The following is a 22156-nucleotide window of genomic DNA, read 5'->3' on the forward strand; positions in this document are numbered from 1 at the left end:
TAATAACTAAGCTTGACTTTAAGGAGGACATGTGACAAGAATATAATAGTCCTTAGCTTCTCTGGATTTGGCACCTCCTTCATCTTCAAATGGAAACTGATCATCATGGAAGGATATGGTGACCAGAAATATATTAACATTTCCTCCTTCACTTAGGAGTGTGGATGTGCAGAATTGCAGATGTTTTTAGACTGTTGATTTTGCTGAATTCCCTTTAAAAAAAAAAAACTTATAGTTAGATGGCGTTCTGTGTGGGAAAGGATTATATTTGGAAGTGAAGGTAACATAAAAACAAAAGATAAAAGTTATAAAACAAAGGTTATTTGAGAAACCCTACTGGTTTAAGAGTTTGTCATTACTAAAACTAAATGTAAAATCTCACATTTTACAAATTATCATTTGACTGTTGACAACTTTGGGTTTTAAGTCAACTTTATTTTATTTTCTAATATAGCCTATCTCCTTCCCCTTAGCTACTCTTTCTTCTATAGCAAAAAAAAAAAAAAAATTAAATTGAGGTGTTGGGGGGAGACCTCTAACAAAACAAATGACCAACTTCATTAAAAAAGACTTACATCTATAGTGTTCCATGCTCATTGCCTCTCACATCTGAAAAGAATATAGGAAAGTTCCTCTTCTCTGGGGATGACTTGAGTCATTATAATTTTACAGAATTTTAGTTTGAGTTGTTGTTTTGTCAGTTTACAATTAGTTCATTTTTAATATATGAAAAGGTACAGAGTTCAATTAATTATAAGAGTACTTATTAAGGCCTTTTGCTAGGGATTATAATGTGATTAAAAATACATGCAGAATAAATACAAGATAGAACCCAGGGTGACAGTGGAAGAATTCTGGAATTGCTTTTTCTAGAAGGTGGTACTCAAACTTTTATTTTGAAGAGAGGGAGTCAATGAAGCCAAGATAAGGAGAAAATGCATTCTGGGCAGGCTGCACAAAGGCATAGAAATGGACAATATGGTGTCTTGTGTGAGAAAGAGAAGATGGCCAATTTGGTTGAATTCTGGGGAGGCAGGTAATGTTCAATGAGGCTGGAAAGATACTTGGTGCCAGGTTGTAAAAGGCTTTTGAATTTAAAAGTTTATGTTTTGTTATGGAAGCAATAAAGAGTCACTATGAGAATTTGAGTGGGGGCGTAATGTGGTCAGCTCTTTGCTTAAGGTGACTGTGTAGCGGACAAATCAGTGTGCAAGACACTTAAGGCAAAGGGACCAGTTAGAAGACTTCCCTATCTTTCTTCAAATCCCAATAAAACCCATGTTCCACAGGTAGCGTTTCCCATACCTTTTAATTCTAATGCCTTCCCTCTTTAATTCCTGTCTATCATGTATATAATTTGTTTGCATTATCTTTTGCTTGTTTTTTATTTTGTTTATTGTCTCCCATGTTTTATTGTGAGCTCCACAAAGGCAGGAACTATTTTGCCTCATTATGTATTCCCAAGACTTAGCATGGTGTCTCGCATGTAACAGGCATAACATACATGCTTATTGACTTGTTTGATTGATAGGCTCTTAAGTAGCGAATCAAGTTGTGGGGTTCAAAATGGCAAGTTGTTTGGATATGTGGGATGAAGAAAAGTAGGAATAGAAGATACTGCAAAAATTATGCACTAAAACTAGGTAAATGGTGATCCTTGAACAGAAACAGGAAGGTTTGGAAGATGGGTTGTTGTCTTGAAGAAGACCAGCAACATTAGGTAGGTGACTTTCAAGTGAGATAAAGCTGTGGAAAATCACCAGCCTCAAATATGAAAAGGAAAAGGATTTCAGCTTCAGAGATGTTAATTTTGAGATCTCTGGAAAATGTCCAATAGGCAATTAATTAGTGATTAGAGTTTGATATATAGACGTTTGAATCACCTTTCTGTATAGAGGTGGTAATTAAACAAGTGAAAATGAAGTACCAATATAAAGTTAAGAGAGGAGAGAGTCTTAAGGGAACAGCCACAGTTGGAGATATTTGAATGATGAGCCTCAAAAGAAGACTAAGTAGTAGTCTTGACAGGTAGGAGAACCAGGAGAGAATGGTGTTTGGGAAAACCCAGGGAAGAGAAACTGCAGAAGAGGTTAACAGAAAGGTCAGGAAGAATTAGTAATAAGAAAAGATGATTGGATTTGGCAGTTTAAAAATCTTAGGTATCTTAAAGCTTAGATATCTTAAAACTTCTCTTAGGAGTGAAGCTGGAAGCTCTTTGGTTTCCAATTGCTACTTAGCAAAAGGTGGTTGAAAAGTGAGAGAAAGAAACAAAAGTAGAAAAAAGGACACTTTTTCTAGTTGTGGAAAGAAGGAGATATGTTAGAGAAGCTGGTAGAGTAAATGAAGTGGGTTTTGTTTTGTTTTTAAGAAAGTATTTAAATGAATGCCTTTTTAAAATTGAAATGAGTGTTTTATTTTCAAAAGAGAAAAAAAAGGAGTAAAATTGATTCCAAATCAAAAAAAGAAAAGAAATTATAGGATTGAGCTCTCAAGTCCATTATAAATTTGATATTCTCAGATTCTATTTGCAAATTAGAGTTAATGAAATGTTTTGTCTTGAGAATCATTTATTACTAGTTTATGTTTTCAGTGTTTTTCTGACATTATAAGGCATTTCCTTTAAAATAATCCTTTGAAATAGGTAATAATTACAGTGCACTTGTTATTTATATATTGTAACATGGCTAGTTAAGTGGCAGAGCTAGAATTTAAATCCAAGTGTACTCACTCACATCAGTAATCTTTGTTTTGCAACACAATAACTGCTTCTTGATTATTATTTTTCTTGTCTGCACACAGATGAGGCTACCCTAACTCATTTGCAATCTCCTTCTCTAATTAATACTAGAACTAAACCCAAGTGCCACAGGTTGTTTAAAACCTAAGAAAACAACTTTCAGCATAGAATTGTGTAGTGTTCTTGTTGGTTTTCTGGAGGTCTCTGGGCAGCCTTCTTTTCAGCCAAGAGAATAGCCAGGTGTTAAAATCCAAATCCTTTATTATCTCCTTCACAATCCAGTTTCCTTACCTGGGGCCTGGGCTAGCTTTCTTAAAGGCCTTCCAGAGTCTTGGTTTCAATGGAGAAGCTAAGTAGGATAGGCCTGCCACCATGGTGGTGTGAGATGGAGTGAATGAATCTGGCTCGGAATCTGAGGGCTTATGCTTTAGCCTCCAGCCACCACAAAAGTGGATGATGGAATAAATCTGTCTCTCCTTGGCTCCAAGAGCTTGAGCTCCCGCCTCCAGTCCGCTTGTCTTTTCTTGTTCTGTCTCCGAGCTTCTCGGTCCCCCAGGTGAGCCACTAAGAGCCTGACCAAAGATGGAATGAATGTGTCTCTGGGCCCTTTCTGAGTCTGTCTCTGGCTCTGACAAGCCTTGGTCTCAGTGAGGAAAGAAAGTGCAGGAGGCCAGGCCAGCCAAAGGTGCTATGAGAATGAAGTAAATGAATCTGGCTCTGAGAATCTGAGCTGAGTCCCAGCTTATATGCTCTATACTAACTACAAACCAATCATTATATCACTAGGAAACCATTATTTGTTGTAAGATTAAATCAATCACACTGAATTTAGAGAACTATTAAGCACCATGCTAAACTAGATGATCATTGTCTATCAATTCCACTGACTTACCTTATAAGTAAGAATCCTTGTTTCATAATTCTGGCCCATTAGATCACTAGTATTTTTTTTAAAAAATTATTTCTTTCATCTGGACTTGTGACAGTTTCCTTATTTCTGTTGATGTTATCATTATCCATTAATTGCCTTAGATTCATAACTTGTATATTATTCTCATATCCATTATGTTGTCTTGTCAATTTTATGGACATACACAACGCTTATCTTTCCCCTCTTCTTTACTCCTTCAAGAACCATCTTAGCTTGATGTCTTATAATTTACACAGAGGTTACTAGGATTAAGGGAGAGCTTGTAGAAGGTAGATTTTTAACTGATACTTAAAGGAAGTTAGGGGAGTTAGATGATGACAGTGAAGGAGAGCTTTCTGGGCATGAATAAAGGCAAATAAAAATGCCTAGAATTGGGAGATGGATAATCTAGTTAGAGGAACAGCAAGGAAGCCAGTATCATCATTGTATAGAATATATAGTGTGTGGAGTAAGATTGGAAAAATAGGGAGTGGCCAAGTTATAGAAGACTTCAAAAGCTTAATCAAGGTTTTTATATTTGATTCTGAAAGCAATAGGGAGTCACTGGAATTAATTGAATAGAGGAAGTAACATGGTCAGACTTGTGCTTTATTGAAAATCAGTTTGACAGTTGAGTGGAGAATGGATTTTAGTGAAGAGAAACTTTTCCAATTGGTATTCACGCTTGAGCTGAGGAAGGCCTACATTAAGATGGCAGCAAGTGTGTGCAAGAGATGTTACAAATATAAAATCACAGGCTTGGCATTAAATTGGGAATGAGGAGTCAAGGATGACAACCTGGGTTTGCAATTCTGGGAGACTTGAGAAAATGGTGGTAACCTTGTAAGTAATAGGAAAGTAAGGAGAGAAGAGAGGAGTTGGGAGGGTGACAAGATCAAATTTGCACTTTAGAAAATTATTTTGTTCACTGACTGAGAATGAATTGCAGTGGGAAGGAATTTATGACAAATTGACTCGCTAGCAGACTATTGAAAAAGATGATTAAGGCCTTTTGGTCACTATCAGAGTGACCAAAATCTAGCAGTACTAGAGAAATTGGGTGGGAAAGACATGTATTTAAGAGATGTTGCTAAAGTGAAATCAATAGACTTTGGCTTTTTCATTAGCTTGTGAGCTCCTGAAGAACAAAAACTTATCTTTTAACATTTTTTTGGTCTCCCTTGAATTTAATACAGTGTCTAGGACATAGTAGATGTTGACAAATTTATTGTCTGGAAGGCCTTTCCTTTCACCTATTTTCTAACTATAATTTCTCATGTGTTTAAACTTAAACCTTTTTGATAGCACATGCATGTGCACTCCTAAGCGTGTACGTGTGTGTACATATACAGATCCTGTTCATTCGTTATAAAATAAGGAACAGTCTAATGCAGGGGTCTCAAACTTTTTAAATACGGGGCCAGTTCACTGTCCCTCAGACTGTTGGAGGGCCGGACTATAGTAAAAACAAAAACTTTGTTTTGTGGGTCTTTAAATAAAGAAACTTTATAGCCCTGGGTGAGGGGGATAAACTTCCTCAGCTGCCGCATCTAGCCAGCGGGCGATAGTTTGAGGACTCCTGGATGGGATTATTTATAATCATATGTTTAAAAACAAAAACAAACACTTTAACCAACTTCTGTTAAAAGCCTTTTTCCCCATTTGATTTATTATAAGAATAATTCTTTCACAATGGAGAATTTTTTCTTTGTAATTCTCATATTTAACAATTTTGTGCTTTCTTGAGTTTTTTCGATAAATTTTTTTTTCTTAAAATACTCAGAATTTCTCCATGCTAGAGTCTCTAATCTCTTCCCACCTGAGAAATATTGACTCCTTTACACTATAGCATTTTCTCTTTACTATATGTCAAACATAATGTCTTGGGTTTTTTGTTTATTTTTATTCAGTGCCTTTCAATAACTGAAATGTCTATTTCTCACTGTATGTTTCAAATTGATTACTTTATCACTTCTGTTGTTCTTTTTATTTCAGTTATTATGCATTATTTTCCATTTTGGGTAGTTCTTCCACCACTTTTTTGAGTTTGTGTACTCAAGACGATCCTGCTTCTCTTTACTTTCTACATTGTTGGTGATCTTATCAGTTTTCATAGGTTTAATTTTCATTTTTATACAAATGACTGCTACATCTTTATATCTAACCCCAGTCATTCTCTTGAATTCTGATCATACATCATGCATTAGACATTTCAAAATGGACGTTGAAGAGCTATCTCAACCTCAAGTTGTCCAGATCAGACCTCATTAATTTTCCTCCTGAATTTTATTCTTTTGAATTTCCTTATTTCTCCCGTGGACATTACTGTTTTTCCTAGTTATCTAGATTTTTAACATCGATGTTGTTATATTCAACACCTTTAAATCTTACTCATTAATGTGTTCAGTCAACTGCCAAGTCTTAAGTGTTATTAATTCTGCCTCCACACAAGCTTTCATTTCTGTTTATTTTCTTCATTTATCCAGCCATTTCCATCCTTCATCCTTGTAACGTCTAACTTGGACTAATGTAGTAGCCTTGTAATTGCTCACTTTGCTTTTAGTCCTTTCTTTCTCTCATACATCATCTATACAAACCATTGAAATAACATTTCTAAAAGAACTTGTCTAACTCTAGCACTTAATTCCCTGCTCAGAAAGCTCCAGTGGCCTTATGTTGTTTCTAGGATCAAATCCATATTCCTCTATTGGGCATTTAAAACCCATCACAATATGACCTCAATCTATCTTTCCTGATTAAAATAAATTTTATTTGAATACACGTCATATACTTTACAGGCTAGTCAAACTGACTAGCCTACTTATTTTACTTTATACATGACATACTGCCTATTCCCATGCCTTTGTATAGGTTGTCTTTTACCTTACCTCACCATCAGTGAACCCTTAGAATCTTGAATTTTCTCCAGAAAACTCAAGTACGATTTTCTACATGGGACCTTTCCTGATTTCCTTTTTTGTGCTATCCTTAAAACTTCTAACTCTTGTTTGGTGCATGTATTTTCCCTAGTTGTGTGTAAATTCCTTTATCACAGGATTTTATTTTTTATTTTATTTTTTAATTTTTTTTGCTCTTTGTGTATTCTGCTTTTTAGTTAAGTGCCTGGCATATAATAGGTACTTAATAAATGCTTATTGATTGATTGACTGACTGTCAGTTTAGGAAATGCCTACTTGTATTAAATCATCTAGATATAGATCTTAAGAAAAATCTAAATTACCATTTAGCTGATTCTTCCTTTCTCTTTTATTTGAATAATAATTATTATTATTATGATACCTTAAATAGATTTTTATATTATATATATTTCACATAGCATTTGCATGCAAGCACAGGTCTACATGTTAGATCCTAAATAAATGTTTGAATTTGAAAAAATACAAAAGTAGTCTTGAGTTTATTTTACTTGGATGCTTTTGGCTTACAGAGAGAAAAAGAGTAAATTGATGAATTCTAGGCATTTTGAGTGCTTGAGGAAGGGTGGGGTACTGATCATAATCACTTAATTTGGAATGAAAGTAAACTATAAGATTTTGGTTTCATAAAAGAAAATAATAGGGTTGAGTTGAATTAATACTTAGTCTATTTACTGGCAAAATACCCCCAAATAGACATAGAGCCTTTCAATAAAAAGTTCTGAATGCATTACATTGTCCTTTTCTAGCTGAAATGGTTATTCATGACTAAGTGTCAACACTTCGGTTAACATCTTAGATATGAAATCATAATTCCTTTTAACCATGTTTTATTTATTTACTTTTCAGGATAGGAAGTTGACAAAGTCAGAACGGCAAAGATTTAAAGAAGAAGCTGAAATGTTGAAGGGCCTTCAACATCCAAATATTGTTCGTTTCTATGATTCTTGGGAGTCTACAGTAAAAGGAAAGAAATGTATTGTTCTGGTGACTGAACTTATGACATCTGGAACCCTTAAAACGTAAGTAAGAGTACATCATAAAAGACAATATTTTAATCATCAAAGTTCAAAAGTATTTGAATTTCATTGCCTATCTACATCCATTCTCATATGAAATCCACACCATAACATACTTGATACAAAATCAGTCACCCTCTGCTTGTAGGTCTGAGATGAGAGGCAGCCCACCAACAAGCATTCAACAAATAACCATAACATCACTTACTATGTGCCATAACTGTGGAAGATACAAAGACAAAAAAACAAAACAATCCCTGCTTTTTTAATAGGCTTATACTGAAGAGCCCGTACTCTCTGGATAGCTTCAGTGGTTAACTAGGTGGCTGGTCAGTAAGTAGATAGAGTACTAGGCCTGGGAGTCATTCATCTTCCAGAGTTAAAATCCATGTGACTGTGGGCAAGTCACTTAACTCTTGTTTGCCTCAGTTCCCTCATCTATAAAATGAATTGGAGAGGGAAAAAAGGACTCCCAACTTATTCTTAGACATTGTGCTTGTTGGAATGAAGTCAAGTTCATTTCAGTCGCTACTTCATAGTGAGTTTGTAACCCACTAAAATCCCCAGATCTCTTTTTGAGACAGTCAAACTATGGTTTTCTATCTTATACTTTATATTTATATCTGTTAAATTTGATTTTAGTAAGACTTAACTCAGTGCTTTAGCTTGTCTTGATTCTGATATTTATCATTGATTGTGTCAGTTATTCTTCCCAGCTTTGTATCATCTGCAGTTTTGATAAGTGTCGTCACTCTGCCTTTATCCAAATCATTGATAAAGATGTTAATGATAAAATGATAAAAATGTTAAACATCTTAAATTTCAACAGACATCTCTTTTTTTTTTTTAATAATAGTTTTTTTTTCTTTTTTTTTTTTTTAATTTAATTTTATTTAATAATAACTTTGTATTGACAGAATCCATGCCAGGATAATTTTTACACAACATTATCCCTTGCAATCACTTATGTTTCGTTTTTTCCCCTCCCTCCCTCCCCCCCCCCCCCCCCCAAGATGGCAAGCAGTCCTATATATGTTAAATATGTTGCATCAACAGACATCTCTGAAGAGAAATGTCTGCCAGTTTGATGTTTTGTCTTTAAATATCCAATCAATCTTGAATCCATCTAGTAGTAAGTCACATTTCTCTATTTTTTCTACTATAATTGGATTAGATGCTTTGCTAAAATTTGGATAAATTGTATATATAGCATTCTCCCAATCTGTTATTTTAATTTTCCTGTCAAGAAGTAAAATAATGCTACTCTGATGAGACTTACTCTTGATGAAATCATGCTGCCTCTTTGTAATCACTACTACTTCTGTTAGATGGTCATTAGGGATAAGGAGAAGGGACTAGGCCTGTGATTTCTTTGGAATAAGGAGCTTCTGGTGAAAGGAACACTTTATACCAACTCAAGTTAATACCTTTGCAACTTCCAGTCTAAATAAGCTTAGAGCTCTGAGAGATCCAGGATGCCATGTCTGGTTTGTGTTAGAAGTAGGGTTTGAACCTAAGCCTTCCTGGCTTCCAGGTCTGTTCCCAATTCACTATGCCACAATTCTAATTGAATGACTGAATGAATGTGGGGAAAATGCATTTAAGTACTTACTATATATAAAACACTTAAGAACTTCACCTTGTATTTTATTTTAAAAATTGAGGCCATTTGCATAGTGCCCTCTTCTCTCCTCTGTATCTTACATCACTAAAATGCTTTCCAATACTTTCTTCTTTTTTATTTCTATCTTACGTGAAGAAGTAGTTATCCTTTTTGCAAAGGCAAGCTTCTCTACCTGCATAAATGAATATTCCACCCTATTTTCTCCAGCAGATTGCTTCCTCTCTCACTTTACCTTCAGTTTCTCCATCTCTCTTTCTCTGCTGTCTACAAACATATCCATGTCTTTCTTAACCTCAAAAAAAACTTTGATTGATCTGCCCTTGCCTGCTAGCTATGATCCTATAATCTTTTCTCCCTTTTCTGGCTAAACTCCTTAAGTAGTCTTTCTAAAATAGGTGCCTACTATTCCTTTCCTTTCATTTCTCTTTTAACTTTCTGCTTCCAACTCCATTACTCAACAGAAACTGCTTCCTTCTTGTTCAGAGTTATTAATAATCTCAATCGCCAATTTTAATAGCCTTCTGGGATCCCTCCCTTTCTCCTCTCCTATCCCCCATCTTCATCCCTCTTGGCCTCTCTGCAGTTTGATACTGCTGATAGAATCTTGACATCGGTGATCTCTCTGATCTTCTTTCTCCAGCTCTTTCACTAAATCTTCATCCAGTTCATGCCCACTAGAACTCTGGTCTGGGCCATCTTTTCTTCTCTCTCTACTGTTTCATCACTTCTCATGATTTCTTTATGCAGATATTCTCAGATTTATTTGTCCCCTAACCTCTTCTGATCTTCCAGTCTTAGATCTCCAACTGCCCTTCAGATATCTCAAGTTGGATTTCCTATAGGTATCTTCAATTCACCACATCCTAAACTGAACTCATTATCTTTCTACCCTTCCCTTCCTCCCTCTCTACTTTTCCCTATGACTGTCAAGGGTACCACCGTTCTACTTCCAGATTCATAACCTAGGTGTCATCCCTGTCAGATGTTTCACATTTGTAACATCTCATATATATTCTCCTTTTCTCCTCTGACAGGTGTATGCCCTCATCTTAAGCCTTTATTATTATAGTAGCCTGGTAACTAGTCATCTTGCTTGCCTCAAGTTTCTCCCCAGTCCCCCAGTCCAATCTATCCTTCACTCAATTTTCAGAGTTCCTTCCTAAAGTTCAGGTCTATCCTTATACCCTGTTACTTAGTTAACTTCACTGGCCTCCCTATAATCTCTCAAATCAAATACAAAAATCTCTTTATTTGTTATTGAAAACATTTTAATAACCAAGTACTCCTTTCCATTCTTTTTTCACCTTATACTCCCACCTCTCATATCCTTCAATCTGGTGACATTGGCCTTTTTGTGTGCTCCATTTGCTAATCCATTATATTTTCAATGTATTTCCATGATTGAAATGTTCTCTCTCATCTTTGTCACCTGGTTTGCCTGGTTTCCTTTAAGTCCCAGCTTTCCTACTTTCTATAGAAAGCTTTTCCAATTTTTTAAATTATTATTATTTTTTTTATTTCAAATTTATCCTGGATATAGCTAATGTGTACATAGTCATTTACATTAGACTGGGAATTTCTTGCAACCAGGGACTATCTTATCTTTTTGTATCCCTAAGTCTTCACACAATACCTGGCATACAGGAGGAACTTAATATTTTTGACAAATTGATTTAATTTTGAATTTCAGTTTATTTGGAATTATCCAAGTAGTTTGTCAAGATCCTTTTCAGTTCTGACTGACATCCATTCTATTAGTAGTACTACATTAAGTAGTCTTCAGATATTCTCATTTTACCTTCACAATAATTCTGTTAAGTAGATACTGAAAATAGTACTCATTGTACTACCATTATATAGTTGAATAATCTGAGGCAGACCAACGATAAGTGATTTGCCTAGGCTCTCACATCTACCAAGTGTCTGAATCTTGATTTTTTTTTTAAACTCAATTCTTGACTCCTCATTCATTTTTACCATCTTGCTGTTTGTAGTAATCACATTTATATCGTATTTTAAAGTTTCCAGTGTTGGGAGGGAGGGGGGAAAGGAGGGGGGAAAGTGGAACAAAATATTTTGCAGTTGTCAATGCTGAAAAATTACTCATACATATATCTTGTAAATAAAAAGCTATAACCAAAAATAATAATAATAAATAAAACTGGTTTTGTTCAGTCAGAAAAAAAAGGGTTCAATGTTAATTTTAAAATATAAAAACTTATTTTGAGTTGCAGAATTGTTTGGCCTTAAGTTAATGATAATTTGTTGTAATAGTAAGAATAGAGAGTTGGTATAACAGTTACCTCAGCTGATTTGATTGTAAATTGACATTCCAAATTGTAATTAAAATTGTTTTTCTTTGGTAGAACTAAAGAAAGCATAAAGCAACTAAAGTGATATAGCAAGATAGCCCTCTAGTGGCTAGAATAAGTCCAAAGCATTTGGAACAATATTTACCTGGCTAAATCCTATTTTTGTGTTTTCTGGTTTTCTAATGCTTCCATTCATTCCGTAACTCCTCCGTCATTAAAAATTTTTTCGTTAGTTTTGAGGTTAGCTGTTATCCCATATCACTTCTTTCCTTCATGCTTAATTAACTTCCATGACTAAACCTTTCACATTCTGCCCATACCTATTTTCCCTTCATTCTTCTAAACCCTCTGCATTTGTAATTGAAATTGTTTTCCTTTGGTGGAACTAAAGAAAGTATAAAGCAACTAAAGTGATATAACAAGATAGCCCTCTTTTGACTTCTTTTTTGCATTTGATATTATTGATCACCATCTCCTGAATGATCTCTCCTTTCTGGGTCTTTGTGACGTTCTTTCCTGGTTCTCTTTATCTAGCTCTCTGAATACTTCAGTCTCCTTTGCTGAAGAGAATCTATGTCATACCCTCTAACCTAAGAGAGACCTGAATTCCCCTTTTTCTTTTCATTCTATTCTGTCTTTATTATTTGGTAATCTCATCAGTTATCTCCAGAAAAATGATTCCTTTATATAGCTAGTGCAAGTCTTTTTTTTCTTGAGTTCCAGTCTCACATCACCAACTATCTACTTGACATTTTGAACTGGGTACCTTAAAGATGACTCAAATTCAGCAAATTTAAAACAGAAGTCATTATCTTTCTTGCCAATCCTGCTTTTTTTTCCCAACCTTTCCAATCTTTTTGTCAGGTTCACACATCTTCATTTTTCCCTTTTCTCCTGTATGTCTTCTTTTCTCTGGTCAAGACCAGCCACAACCCTAATTCATTTTCTCATCAATTCTAGCCTATCTTCTTCGTTCTAATCCATTCTCAGCTCAGCTGCCAAGATGACTTTTCTGACTATTTCTGCTCAAAAAGGTATAGTGGTCCATAGGATCATATATAAAGTAATTTCTTTTGCATTTAAATCTCTGTTCCCTGGCTTTTAACTACTTTTTTCCAAAAAAAAAAAGTATATCCTTTGATTTACACTAGGATCTAGTTGTACTGTCATACTTTTAGACCTTTAACATTATTGACTGTTCCCCATGACTGGAATGTTCTGACTTCTAACTTCCACCTCTTAGTTTCCTTAGCTTTTTTCAAGATTGAAATTTGAAATACCACCTTTAGTAGAAGACCTTTCCTGGTATCCCTAAATGCTGATGTAAACCCCTCTCCCCTTTTAGAACACCTTCCATCTTTATATTTTATATGTACATAATTACTATATATAGAGAGAGAACACGGGCCATTTGTTGTCTGCTTTTGCAATTTCTAGTACTTTACACAGCATTTGGCACATAGTAAACATTTTCTGACTCACTTATTTGAGCAATTGCAAGGGACTAGTAATTGGTGACAAACTATTTCTAATAGAGAAAAAAACAGATCGTTTAAATATCACTGCCTTAAATAGAGTAAGGGCTTAGGGAAAGTTTTGTTCTATTTTATATGCTTTCAGAAAATTAAGAAAAGGAAGGAAGAAAGGATTATAGTAAGAAAGAAATGAGGAAGGAGAAGAAAAACTTAATATTTTGCATAATTGAAGCACATAAGAATATATATATATATAAAGGAATAGAATAGAGAGCTAGGATATCTCATGAATGTCTTCTTTTCTACGTGGCAAAGGTGGGTTGAATATAAAGAAATGATATAGAAATTAATTCATTGGGGAAATGAGAAGGAGGAGAGGTGGTATTTAAGACAAAGGGTAGGAATGGAATAATGACAGCCAAGACAAATTTTAACTTCAGTGGAGTGGACCATAAAGAGAAGATCAAAAGGAGAAAAAGAAGGTATTTCTAATGCTTCAGATGAATAAAAATAATTTTTTCTCATCTCCATGATCTTTCAAACCTCTTGAAGACCTCTTCATTACCAAAAATAAAAGAATCTTAAAGAAGGCTTAAAAAACAAAACAATGAACCTCTGTTTACAATGAACATTCAGAAACCCTTCCTTACCATTCACACACTCCAAATACATGTACTACTATGGTAGTTGTTTGAATCACCAGTGCTGGGCCAGAAAATAACAAAGGGAATAAGCCAGGGACTGTCTGGGGTAGGGATTTTGCTCTCTGCTAGGCTTGAGGGGAAGAGTACAGTATCTTGCTTGGAGCGGTTCTTTTCTTTCAGAAGTTACTAGGCAGAGACCTTGTTTGGTGAGCTGCAAATTGTTTAAGATGGGAAGGAAGCTAAGATTGAACAGTAGAGGAAAATGTATTGGTGGGGTGGGAATGGGGGTGGGGGAGGAAAACTTGAAATTACTAAAGATCTCAGGAAAGGAGAACTCAAGGATCTTAAAACATATACAAATAAGTAGGGAAAGCATTAACAGAAGAAAATACTGCCTCCAGATCTAGTAAATCAATTAAGCCATCTGTGAACAAATACTACAAAACAAAAGAAGACAAATCCAACATTTGATAAGACAGGATCCTCTGGAATTTGTGAAGAACATTAAAACCACAGCATATTCTTCTTGAGAGATTTAAAAGAGAAATGAAAATTGAAGAAGGAATTTATGGCCTATAGAGCAAACATAATAAGCACAGTTTAAAAAAAAACAAAACCTGAATCTGCAGTGGCAAGTCTCATCAAAAAAACAACAAAGTGCAGTAAATTAGGAATGCAAAAACACAGAAGTGAATCTAGAAGAAAAAAAAATATTTTTTTTGACTTTTTTTTGACTTTTTTTTTTTTTTTTTTTTTTTTGCTGAGGCAACTGGGGTTAAGTGACTTGCCCAGGGTCACACAGCTAGGAAGTGTGAAGTGTCTGAGGCCGGATTTGAACTCAGGTCCTCCTGACTTCAGGGCCGGTGCTCTATCCACTAAGCCATCCAGCTGCCCCTGAAAAAAAAATATTTTAAAATAAATTAAATAAAAAACTTTTTAAAGTAATATTTTTAAAAGATATGCTCAAAATCCATGCAAAATATAATTACCTTGAAGGCATATTCTTTAAACACAACCTAAAGATCATAGATTTCCTAGAGTACTACAAGATGACAAAAATAACTGAACACCATAATGCAAGAAATAACATGACAACTGTCTTAACTTTTAAACACAAAAAATGAAATACCAATTGAGAGAATTCATAGCTTGCCAGCTGGGAAGGAAAAGGGAGGGATCCAGAGAGGGACCCAAGACTACAACTCTTAAGAGTGATTAAATTTAACAGTTAAATTCAGAAACAAGTTTTACAAGCTATCAAGAGAAAGATCTTCAAATACAAAAGAAGTTCAAAATACATAAAACATGGGAAGGAAGAGAGTAATGTTTCTGAAGAGCATGGAGCTCAGGATATAACTTATAGTGAACCACCCCAGCAAAAGATGGATATTCAATAATTTAAAAAAAAAAAAAAAAAAGCATTTGAAACTTTCTTAGAAAAAAAACCAGAACTGAAGAGCTTCTTGCTAGTCAGTAGAAACATAGGAGGGATCAACAAATGCAGTAACCAAAAATAGCAAAAGCTACAAGTAAATTAATGTTTTGGTTTGGTTTGATTTTTGGTGGAACTGCATTACAGACTAGGAGAGTACATGAAAAGGAATGGAACAGGGAAATAGAAATAGGATGTGATGTGCCCAGATCAAATGAGGACTAGCAATGAGGGGAAGATGACCCCTGTTATTTTGGAAAGAAAAGATCCCACAACAGTGTGGGTAAGGAGGAAGAAAAAATTGTAAGGGTAAGGAATGTTGGAGTTTGAAATCTGTTGCTAAGACAATTGTAGGCAATGTTGAGCTGAAAGCATGATATAACAATCTCCCACTGCTTGAGTTCTGTAAGTTGATAATGTTGTATGGTCCATGAATGATGTTATGAAAATCCAAATGGCCCTTGATAGAGAAAAAAGGTTCCCCACCCCTGTGGTAAAAGAAGGAGAACTTGTTTGATGGTGAGAAGGGGTTCCATTGATGAATGCATTGTGGAAGCAATGAGGACCTTGTGTTGGATGTGGTCTGGGAGGATTTGATTGAAAAGAGCACTCACCTTGTGTTGGGAGTGAGCAAGGGATTAGTTAGAATTCCCATAGCAACTGGCATCTCCTGGGAATGGGAAAGGATAGATCCAGAGAGGAGATTTTGAAGCAAATGGAGATACCAGAGAGAGGATATCAATGGTGGGATGCATAATCTGGCATGTGAAGTCTATTGTGGAGCAGTCCCCACTTGTCACTTGAAGGAATTGGCATTAATATGGGACTGAAGCATGATGGAAAAAATCCGTGCAACAGATGCTGTAGGACAATGCCAAGAATGGATACCTTGGAAGTTTTGGTTCCATAAGGGTAGGGATTATGAATCCAAGAGTAGACCAAAAAAGGACAGATAATGAAGGGAATAAGAAAAACTTTCTCTAGAAAATAAAATAAATTTTTAAAATTAATGAACAGAATTAGTTGAAGGAAAAGGAGAGGAAAAAGGAATCAAATCTAACTAAGAAGAAGGGGGAGGTGGGCAGTTATTAAATAAACAAAAGCAGGAAAAAAAAAAAAAAAGAACCAATAAACAAAAGCCCAAAGAGAAAGGAGTAATAGGAAAGGGATTTGGGTAAATAGGCAAGAGAGCCAGTGGGAATAGGAGTACCCTAAAAAAGATTATAATAAAATAACTAAAGGGACATTGTCCTCCCTTTTCTGCTATAAACACAGTACTATTTTTACTTAGAAAAATGCAACATTAGAAACAAAAGGAAAATATTTTATTTCATTTAATATTTAATATCATTTTAAATGTGAAAAGATTTAAGTATTCCAAAAAAAATGAAAAGCCTATAGACTGAATAAGATATCAAATCCCATAATCTGGTGTTAACAAGAAATACAGTTTAAAAAGACATACACTGAAGATCTAGAAAAACATTTATGGTGCCTCAAATGAATTTTCAAAAAATAATGCTATCTGCTATCTGACAAGGCAAAAACATTCAAAAAATAATGAGGTATAAACAAGGAAACTACATATCAGTAATAAACGTTTATGCTTCTTAGCATCCAGATTTATAAAGAGAACATTGATTGAACTACAAAATATAGACAATAATATAATATGTTATATCATTTAAATATCTATCTATACACACACACATTAATTGAAATTGAATATGTATTAGAGCATAATGATATTGGAAAGAAATGTAAAAAGTCAGGAATAGTTAATATGTCCTTTACAGCATAATACAATAAAAATAGTTATTGGTTCAGGAAAGACAAACAAGACAGGCCCAGATGGGTACTTAACAGTGAAATTATATATAATGAATGAGTCAAAGAACAGATCACAGAAACAATTATGTGAAAGAAAATGATGAAATAACATGCCAAAATCTCTAGGTTGTAGATTGTGCATTACATGTTTGCCATTGTGCCACTATGATTCTGTTTTCCTCATAGAGCAAAGTACCTTCCTTGACGGGCACTGGACTGTCCAGCATGGAGTGCTCCCATGTCTCACAATCTGTACCAAAGTTTCTTGGAAAGACCTTGAGAGTATCCTTGTATTGTTACTTCTGACCTCCATTTGAGTGCTTGCCTTGTGTGAGGTCTCCATTAGAGGCTTTGATAAAAATCTGTATGTTTGGCATTTAGGCTGTGCCCAGCCCATCAAAGTTGTATTCTCAACAAATGAGAAATTTGGAATGCCATGGATAAGTTCATTTACTTTGGCAGTATACTTTCTAGGGATGTGAATATAAATGATGAGGTTGGTGCACATGTTGCCAGAGCTAGCTCAGTGTTTTGGTTGATCCAAAAGAAAATATATTGGAGAGAAGAGGTAAGCTGCCTCCCAAATTGGAGTTGTACAGAGCTGTTGTGCTTACATCATTGTTGTATTCATGTGAAAGCTATGCCAGAAATTCAAACCTTTTCCATTTGAATTGTCTTAGGAAGATAATGAAAATTACTTGGGCAAGATAAGTCCTGATTAAATAAAGAGCAATTTAAAAGTCTGGAAAATATTCAGTACTTATGACTAGGTCATGTCAATATTATTAAAATGATGATACTATCAAAATTTTTAATGTTACACCAAACAAATTTCCGGGTGGCAATTGATAGAATTTAGTGAAAATGATGACAGGATTCATTTGGAAAAACAGAAAATCTAGAATGTCAAGGGAAATGATTAAAAGAAGTAGGAACAAAAAGGGAATTACATTTCCATATCTCAAACTACAAAGCAGCAGTCATCAAAATCATCTGGTATTGGTTAAGAATGTAAATGGAGCAATGGAATGGACTATATGGGAGAATCAGAAACAAGGTAATTCAAATTAAGTGTTTAATGAAGTAGAAAACAAAAAATAAGGAAAGAAATCGTTTAATGGGAGAATATATTTGGATCCAGTTCTTCTGATAAGGATTTAGTATCCAAGACATAAACATTTATGAAAGAAAAAATATATATACACATAGACATATATACATACAAAACTTATAAGCATTCCTCAATAGATAAATGGTCAGCAGATATGAACAGACACTTAAAAAGAAGAGTTGTAAAATATTCATAGCCATGTGAAATCATTTGGTAGGGTGGGGTAGTTTCCCCAAGTCTGATAGATATTATTCCATCTGCTCATTTTCATTTAAAATGTTATGTAGTAAAATAATTTGCTTCTTAAAAATCAATTTAAAACATTTTTTACTACAAATTTAATTAATTCATATGCATACAATTATGAGAATATTCAAAGATGTTTTAGTTTATTTATACTTATTACCGATGTTGAATATTCTAGTAATTATTAATAATGTCTTTTGTGTCTAAAAAATTATTTGTATCTTTTGACCATTTATAATTGGCCTTTTCAAATTAAGTTCTATATAAAAGAAATTTCTTTTGTTGCTCATCTCCAATAATTCCTTTTCTTTTGTTTAATAGAAAAAATCATCTTTCCACAATTGTGGAGTATTTTTTTTTTTTTAATGTTTGTCTGTTGTCCAACTGGAATTCACTGAGTATATGTTGTGTGTGTTATGTAAAGCCATTTTCCAGTCAACTTGCTCATTGTAATAATATTGTAGCTTCTTAGATAATGTTTTTTTAAATTTTTTTATATCTTATGTTCTTGACTCTTATTTACATTCCAGAGTCACATATTTATCATAAAAGAATCTGATAGAATCTCTTCTTTTAACTGCTTTTTCAAATAGCTTATGTATAATATATCTAAAACCAAAAGTTACCATTATTCGTAGTGGATAAACTAGAATCCTTTCTCATAAAATTAAGGGTGAAAAGAGGAATGTCCATTGTCTCTACTAATATTTGACATTTACTAGAAATGTTGGCCTGCAGGAATAGAGAAATAATACCTTTATAATTACTATAGAATATATAAAATACTTGGAAGTCAACCCTGTAACATACACAAGAACTACATAAACATTACTATGAATTAATTGTTTTGTTTAGCTACCATTTATGTAGTTTCTACTATGTTCCAGGCAGCATGCTAAGTGTTTTGCAGATTTTTTTTTAAACTTTATTATTTTAAAATAATGTCATTGCATTTTATTTATAACACTTTATTTGCAGAAATAAAGGCAGAACAAAATCATTTAACAGAGAATATTCTTTGCTTATGGATAGGATGTCAGTATAATAAAAATGACAGTAGAAAGTTTAATGTTATACCAATAAAAGTACTAGATTAGAACTAGAAAAAAATAACGAAATTCATATGGAGACAGAATACAAAGGAAGTAATAAAAAGAAGTGGGAATGAAGGAGACCTAGCTAGATCTTGAACTTACAATGAGTTTGTTTAATAGTTAAAATACAGAGACCATTTAATGGAACATATTAGATACAGAATATGCAGAAGTTGTTTCAAGTACTCTAGTGTTTCACAAACATAAACCCTCCTCAACTACAATGATAAAGACTAGGAAAATTGGACAAGAGCAGTTAAGAAATTTAGAAGTTTAGCACACTTCACTCTGGAAAAGGCCTCATATCAAACAAATTAGAGAAATGTGAAAAAAATTACTCACTAGCTCTATTGATAGGAAAATGTTCATAATCAAATAAGAAATATTTGAAGAAAGAATCCTAGAAAGTAAAATAGATAATTGGTTTCTTTTGTTCTACTTCATTTTCCCTTGTGCTTATCAGTATCCTTAAAGTCATAACATCACATATATTTAAGGGCCTTTGGTGTGGAATAAATCTAAATCATACCCCTAAGGCCCCATCATAACATAGAGGTGGCCATTCAGCCTCTGCTTGAAGACCTACAATGAAGAGGGAATGTATTACCTTGCATGGTAGCTCAATTCAATTTTTGTGGAGCTATCAGTGTTAGAAAGTCTTTCCTTTCATTAGGCCTAAATTTTCCTTTCTGTTAGTAATACTCATCATTCCTATTGACTTATCAACACATTTCTCCCTCCCTCCCCCATCTCCCCTTTGCCCATAAAATATAACCCATCTTCCACGTGGTAGATTTTCATTCACTTAAAGGTAACTATAGTGTCATGACCAGCCTCAGTCTTTTTCCCTTTCCTTAGTTCTTCTAATCTTTATATAGCATTGAAGCAGGTTGTGATTGCTTTAAGAAACTATTTCTCCTATTGATCTGTGATTCCTTTCAGATTCCCAGCCCCTCCTGGCTGAGGCATATCCTCCCCAGAGAAGTTGTTTTTCCAAGTTGCCCGAGCCTTTGATTCAATTACAAATCGTGGTCAAAAAGCATCCCTTTGAATTCCAATAGGACATCTGGGCTTGGTCCAGCCCCCATTCCGACTTGCTTGGGCTGCCCAGCCCCCACTCATTCTGATCTGCTTGAGCTTCCCAACCCCCATCAAGATACCCAATATACCATCAATTAAAATCTTTGCAGATGGACCTCCTTAGCTTACTCAGCTGCCAGGATTTTCTGTCCACTGAGAACTGCATTCTCAATGCAAAACTCCATTTTCCTTAGATTTGCCCCTATGGAAGTCAGTCTCTTGTTAAACTGATTTCTATCTAACAATAAACTTTCATTTTGCAACTAATATTTGGGAATGAGTGAATTCTTTCACTCCTAAAACCTGCAGCCCATTTAATGGGGATTATTAATAATTCACTTATAGCCACTAACCTCTAGAACACCAGGACTCTAGGCCATTCTAAACCTCATCATATAATTGTATGACTAAATTTATAAAACTTTACATTTATTTGCATAAAATACCAATTTCCTCTTTTGAGCATATGCTTCCAATCAAAACTATGGAAAGTCTTAAAATATTTGTAAGAAATAAGGTAGAGGAAGCTAGAGGGCATATAGAAAGATAAAATTAATGAGTTCCGGTCATGAAAATTTGCAGTTTGCAGAAATTTGTAATTATAAATCTAATATCTCTTAATTGAATCCCTTTTAGATTAAAGCAACAAAGCACAAAAAAAAAATTCCTTCCATGTCAAGTCTAAAATAGAAAATTTTATGTCTGACATTCATTGTACCACATATTGTTATCTATCTGATCCTCCCTACAGTTGTATTGAGAGTAGGTAATAGAAATTTCATTTTACTTATAAGGAAACAATTTTAGAGGTTAAATGATTTTTCCCATGGTCAGATAGCTAATAAATGTGTGATACAAACCTATATCCCTCTTGACTCCATACATCAGGGGTCCTCAAACTATGGCCTGCGGGCCAGATGTGGCAGCTAAGGACGTTTATCCCCCTCATCCAGGGCTATGAAGTTTCTTTATTTAAAGGCCCACAAAACAAAAGTTTTTGTTTTTACTATAGTCCGGCCCTCCAACAGTCTGAGGGACAGTGAACTGGCCCCCTATTTAAAAAGTTTGAGGACCCCTGCCATACATGGTATTTTTTTCCAGTAACAACATAGCTTCTTACCATCGTAAGTTTGCCCAGTATAGTAGAGAAACCCAAGTGCTTTCTTTTACAGGAATAATTTTGACTGCTAAGTCCCAACTGCCTTTCATCATTAGTCTGTTGTCATATAATGAAGTAATCTTTTTTTCCCCTGAGTTTTGGGTTTATGGATACCACTTTTTTTTTAATCCAGTTAAATACCAAAACTCCAATAAGATCTTGTTGATGACTTTGATTTTTAATTTATATTATTTTCAATTTTGAGAATAAAAAGAGCCTTTCTATAATACAAGTACAATAAAAAAAAGGTTGATTGTACACGAAGTTGCATATCTCCCACAACTTATTTATTATACCAGAACTTATGAGCTATTCCCTCCTAATTGTCATTTTGTGTCTACTACTTCTCCCTTCCCCCCCAGAAAAGCTACCAAGGATGTGTGGAAAACTTTGTTTCTCATTTTATACATTTGATCAACTCAAATTTTAATTTATATTTAGATATATCCCTATGCCTAATTATCTATACTCATTTATCTAAAGATAATTACCACTTCACAAATATTAGAACTTCTCTATTAATGTCATTTTCATGTTCTCTTTGACT

At 34.3% G+C, this 22156-nt stretch overlaps 1 protein-coding gene across 10 annotated transcripts in view; it reads left to right on the forward strand.

Annotated features, from left to right (window-relative positions):
• The window catches only part of WNK1 (WNK lysine deficient protein kinase 1), a 135876-nt gene that overhangs the window by 38693 nt on the left and 75027 nt on the right, over positions 1–22156 (forward strand). For all 10 annotated transcript variants that reach the window (XM_052001302.1, XM_052001304.1, XM_052001305.1 and 7 more), the window contains exon 2: positions 7433–7605. In XM_052001302.1, the coding sequence (XP_051857262.1) occupies positions 7433–7605 (173 nt within the window). The remainder of the gene's footprint in view (positions 1–7432; positions 7606–22156) is intronic.

The sequence above is a fragment of the Antechinus flavipes genome, chromosome 5 (genome assembly GCF_016432865.1).
Source record: "Antechinus flavipes isolate AdamAnt ecotype Samford, QLD, Australia chromosome 5, AdamAnt_v2, whole genome shotgun sequence".
Taxonomy (NCBI): Eukaryota; Metazoa; Chordata; class Mammalia; order Dasyuromorphia; family Dasyuridae; genus Antechinus; species Antechinus flavipes.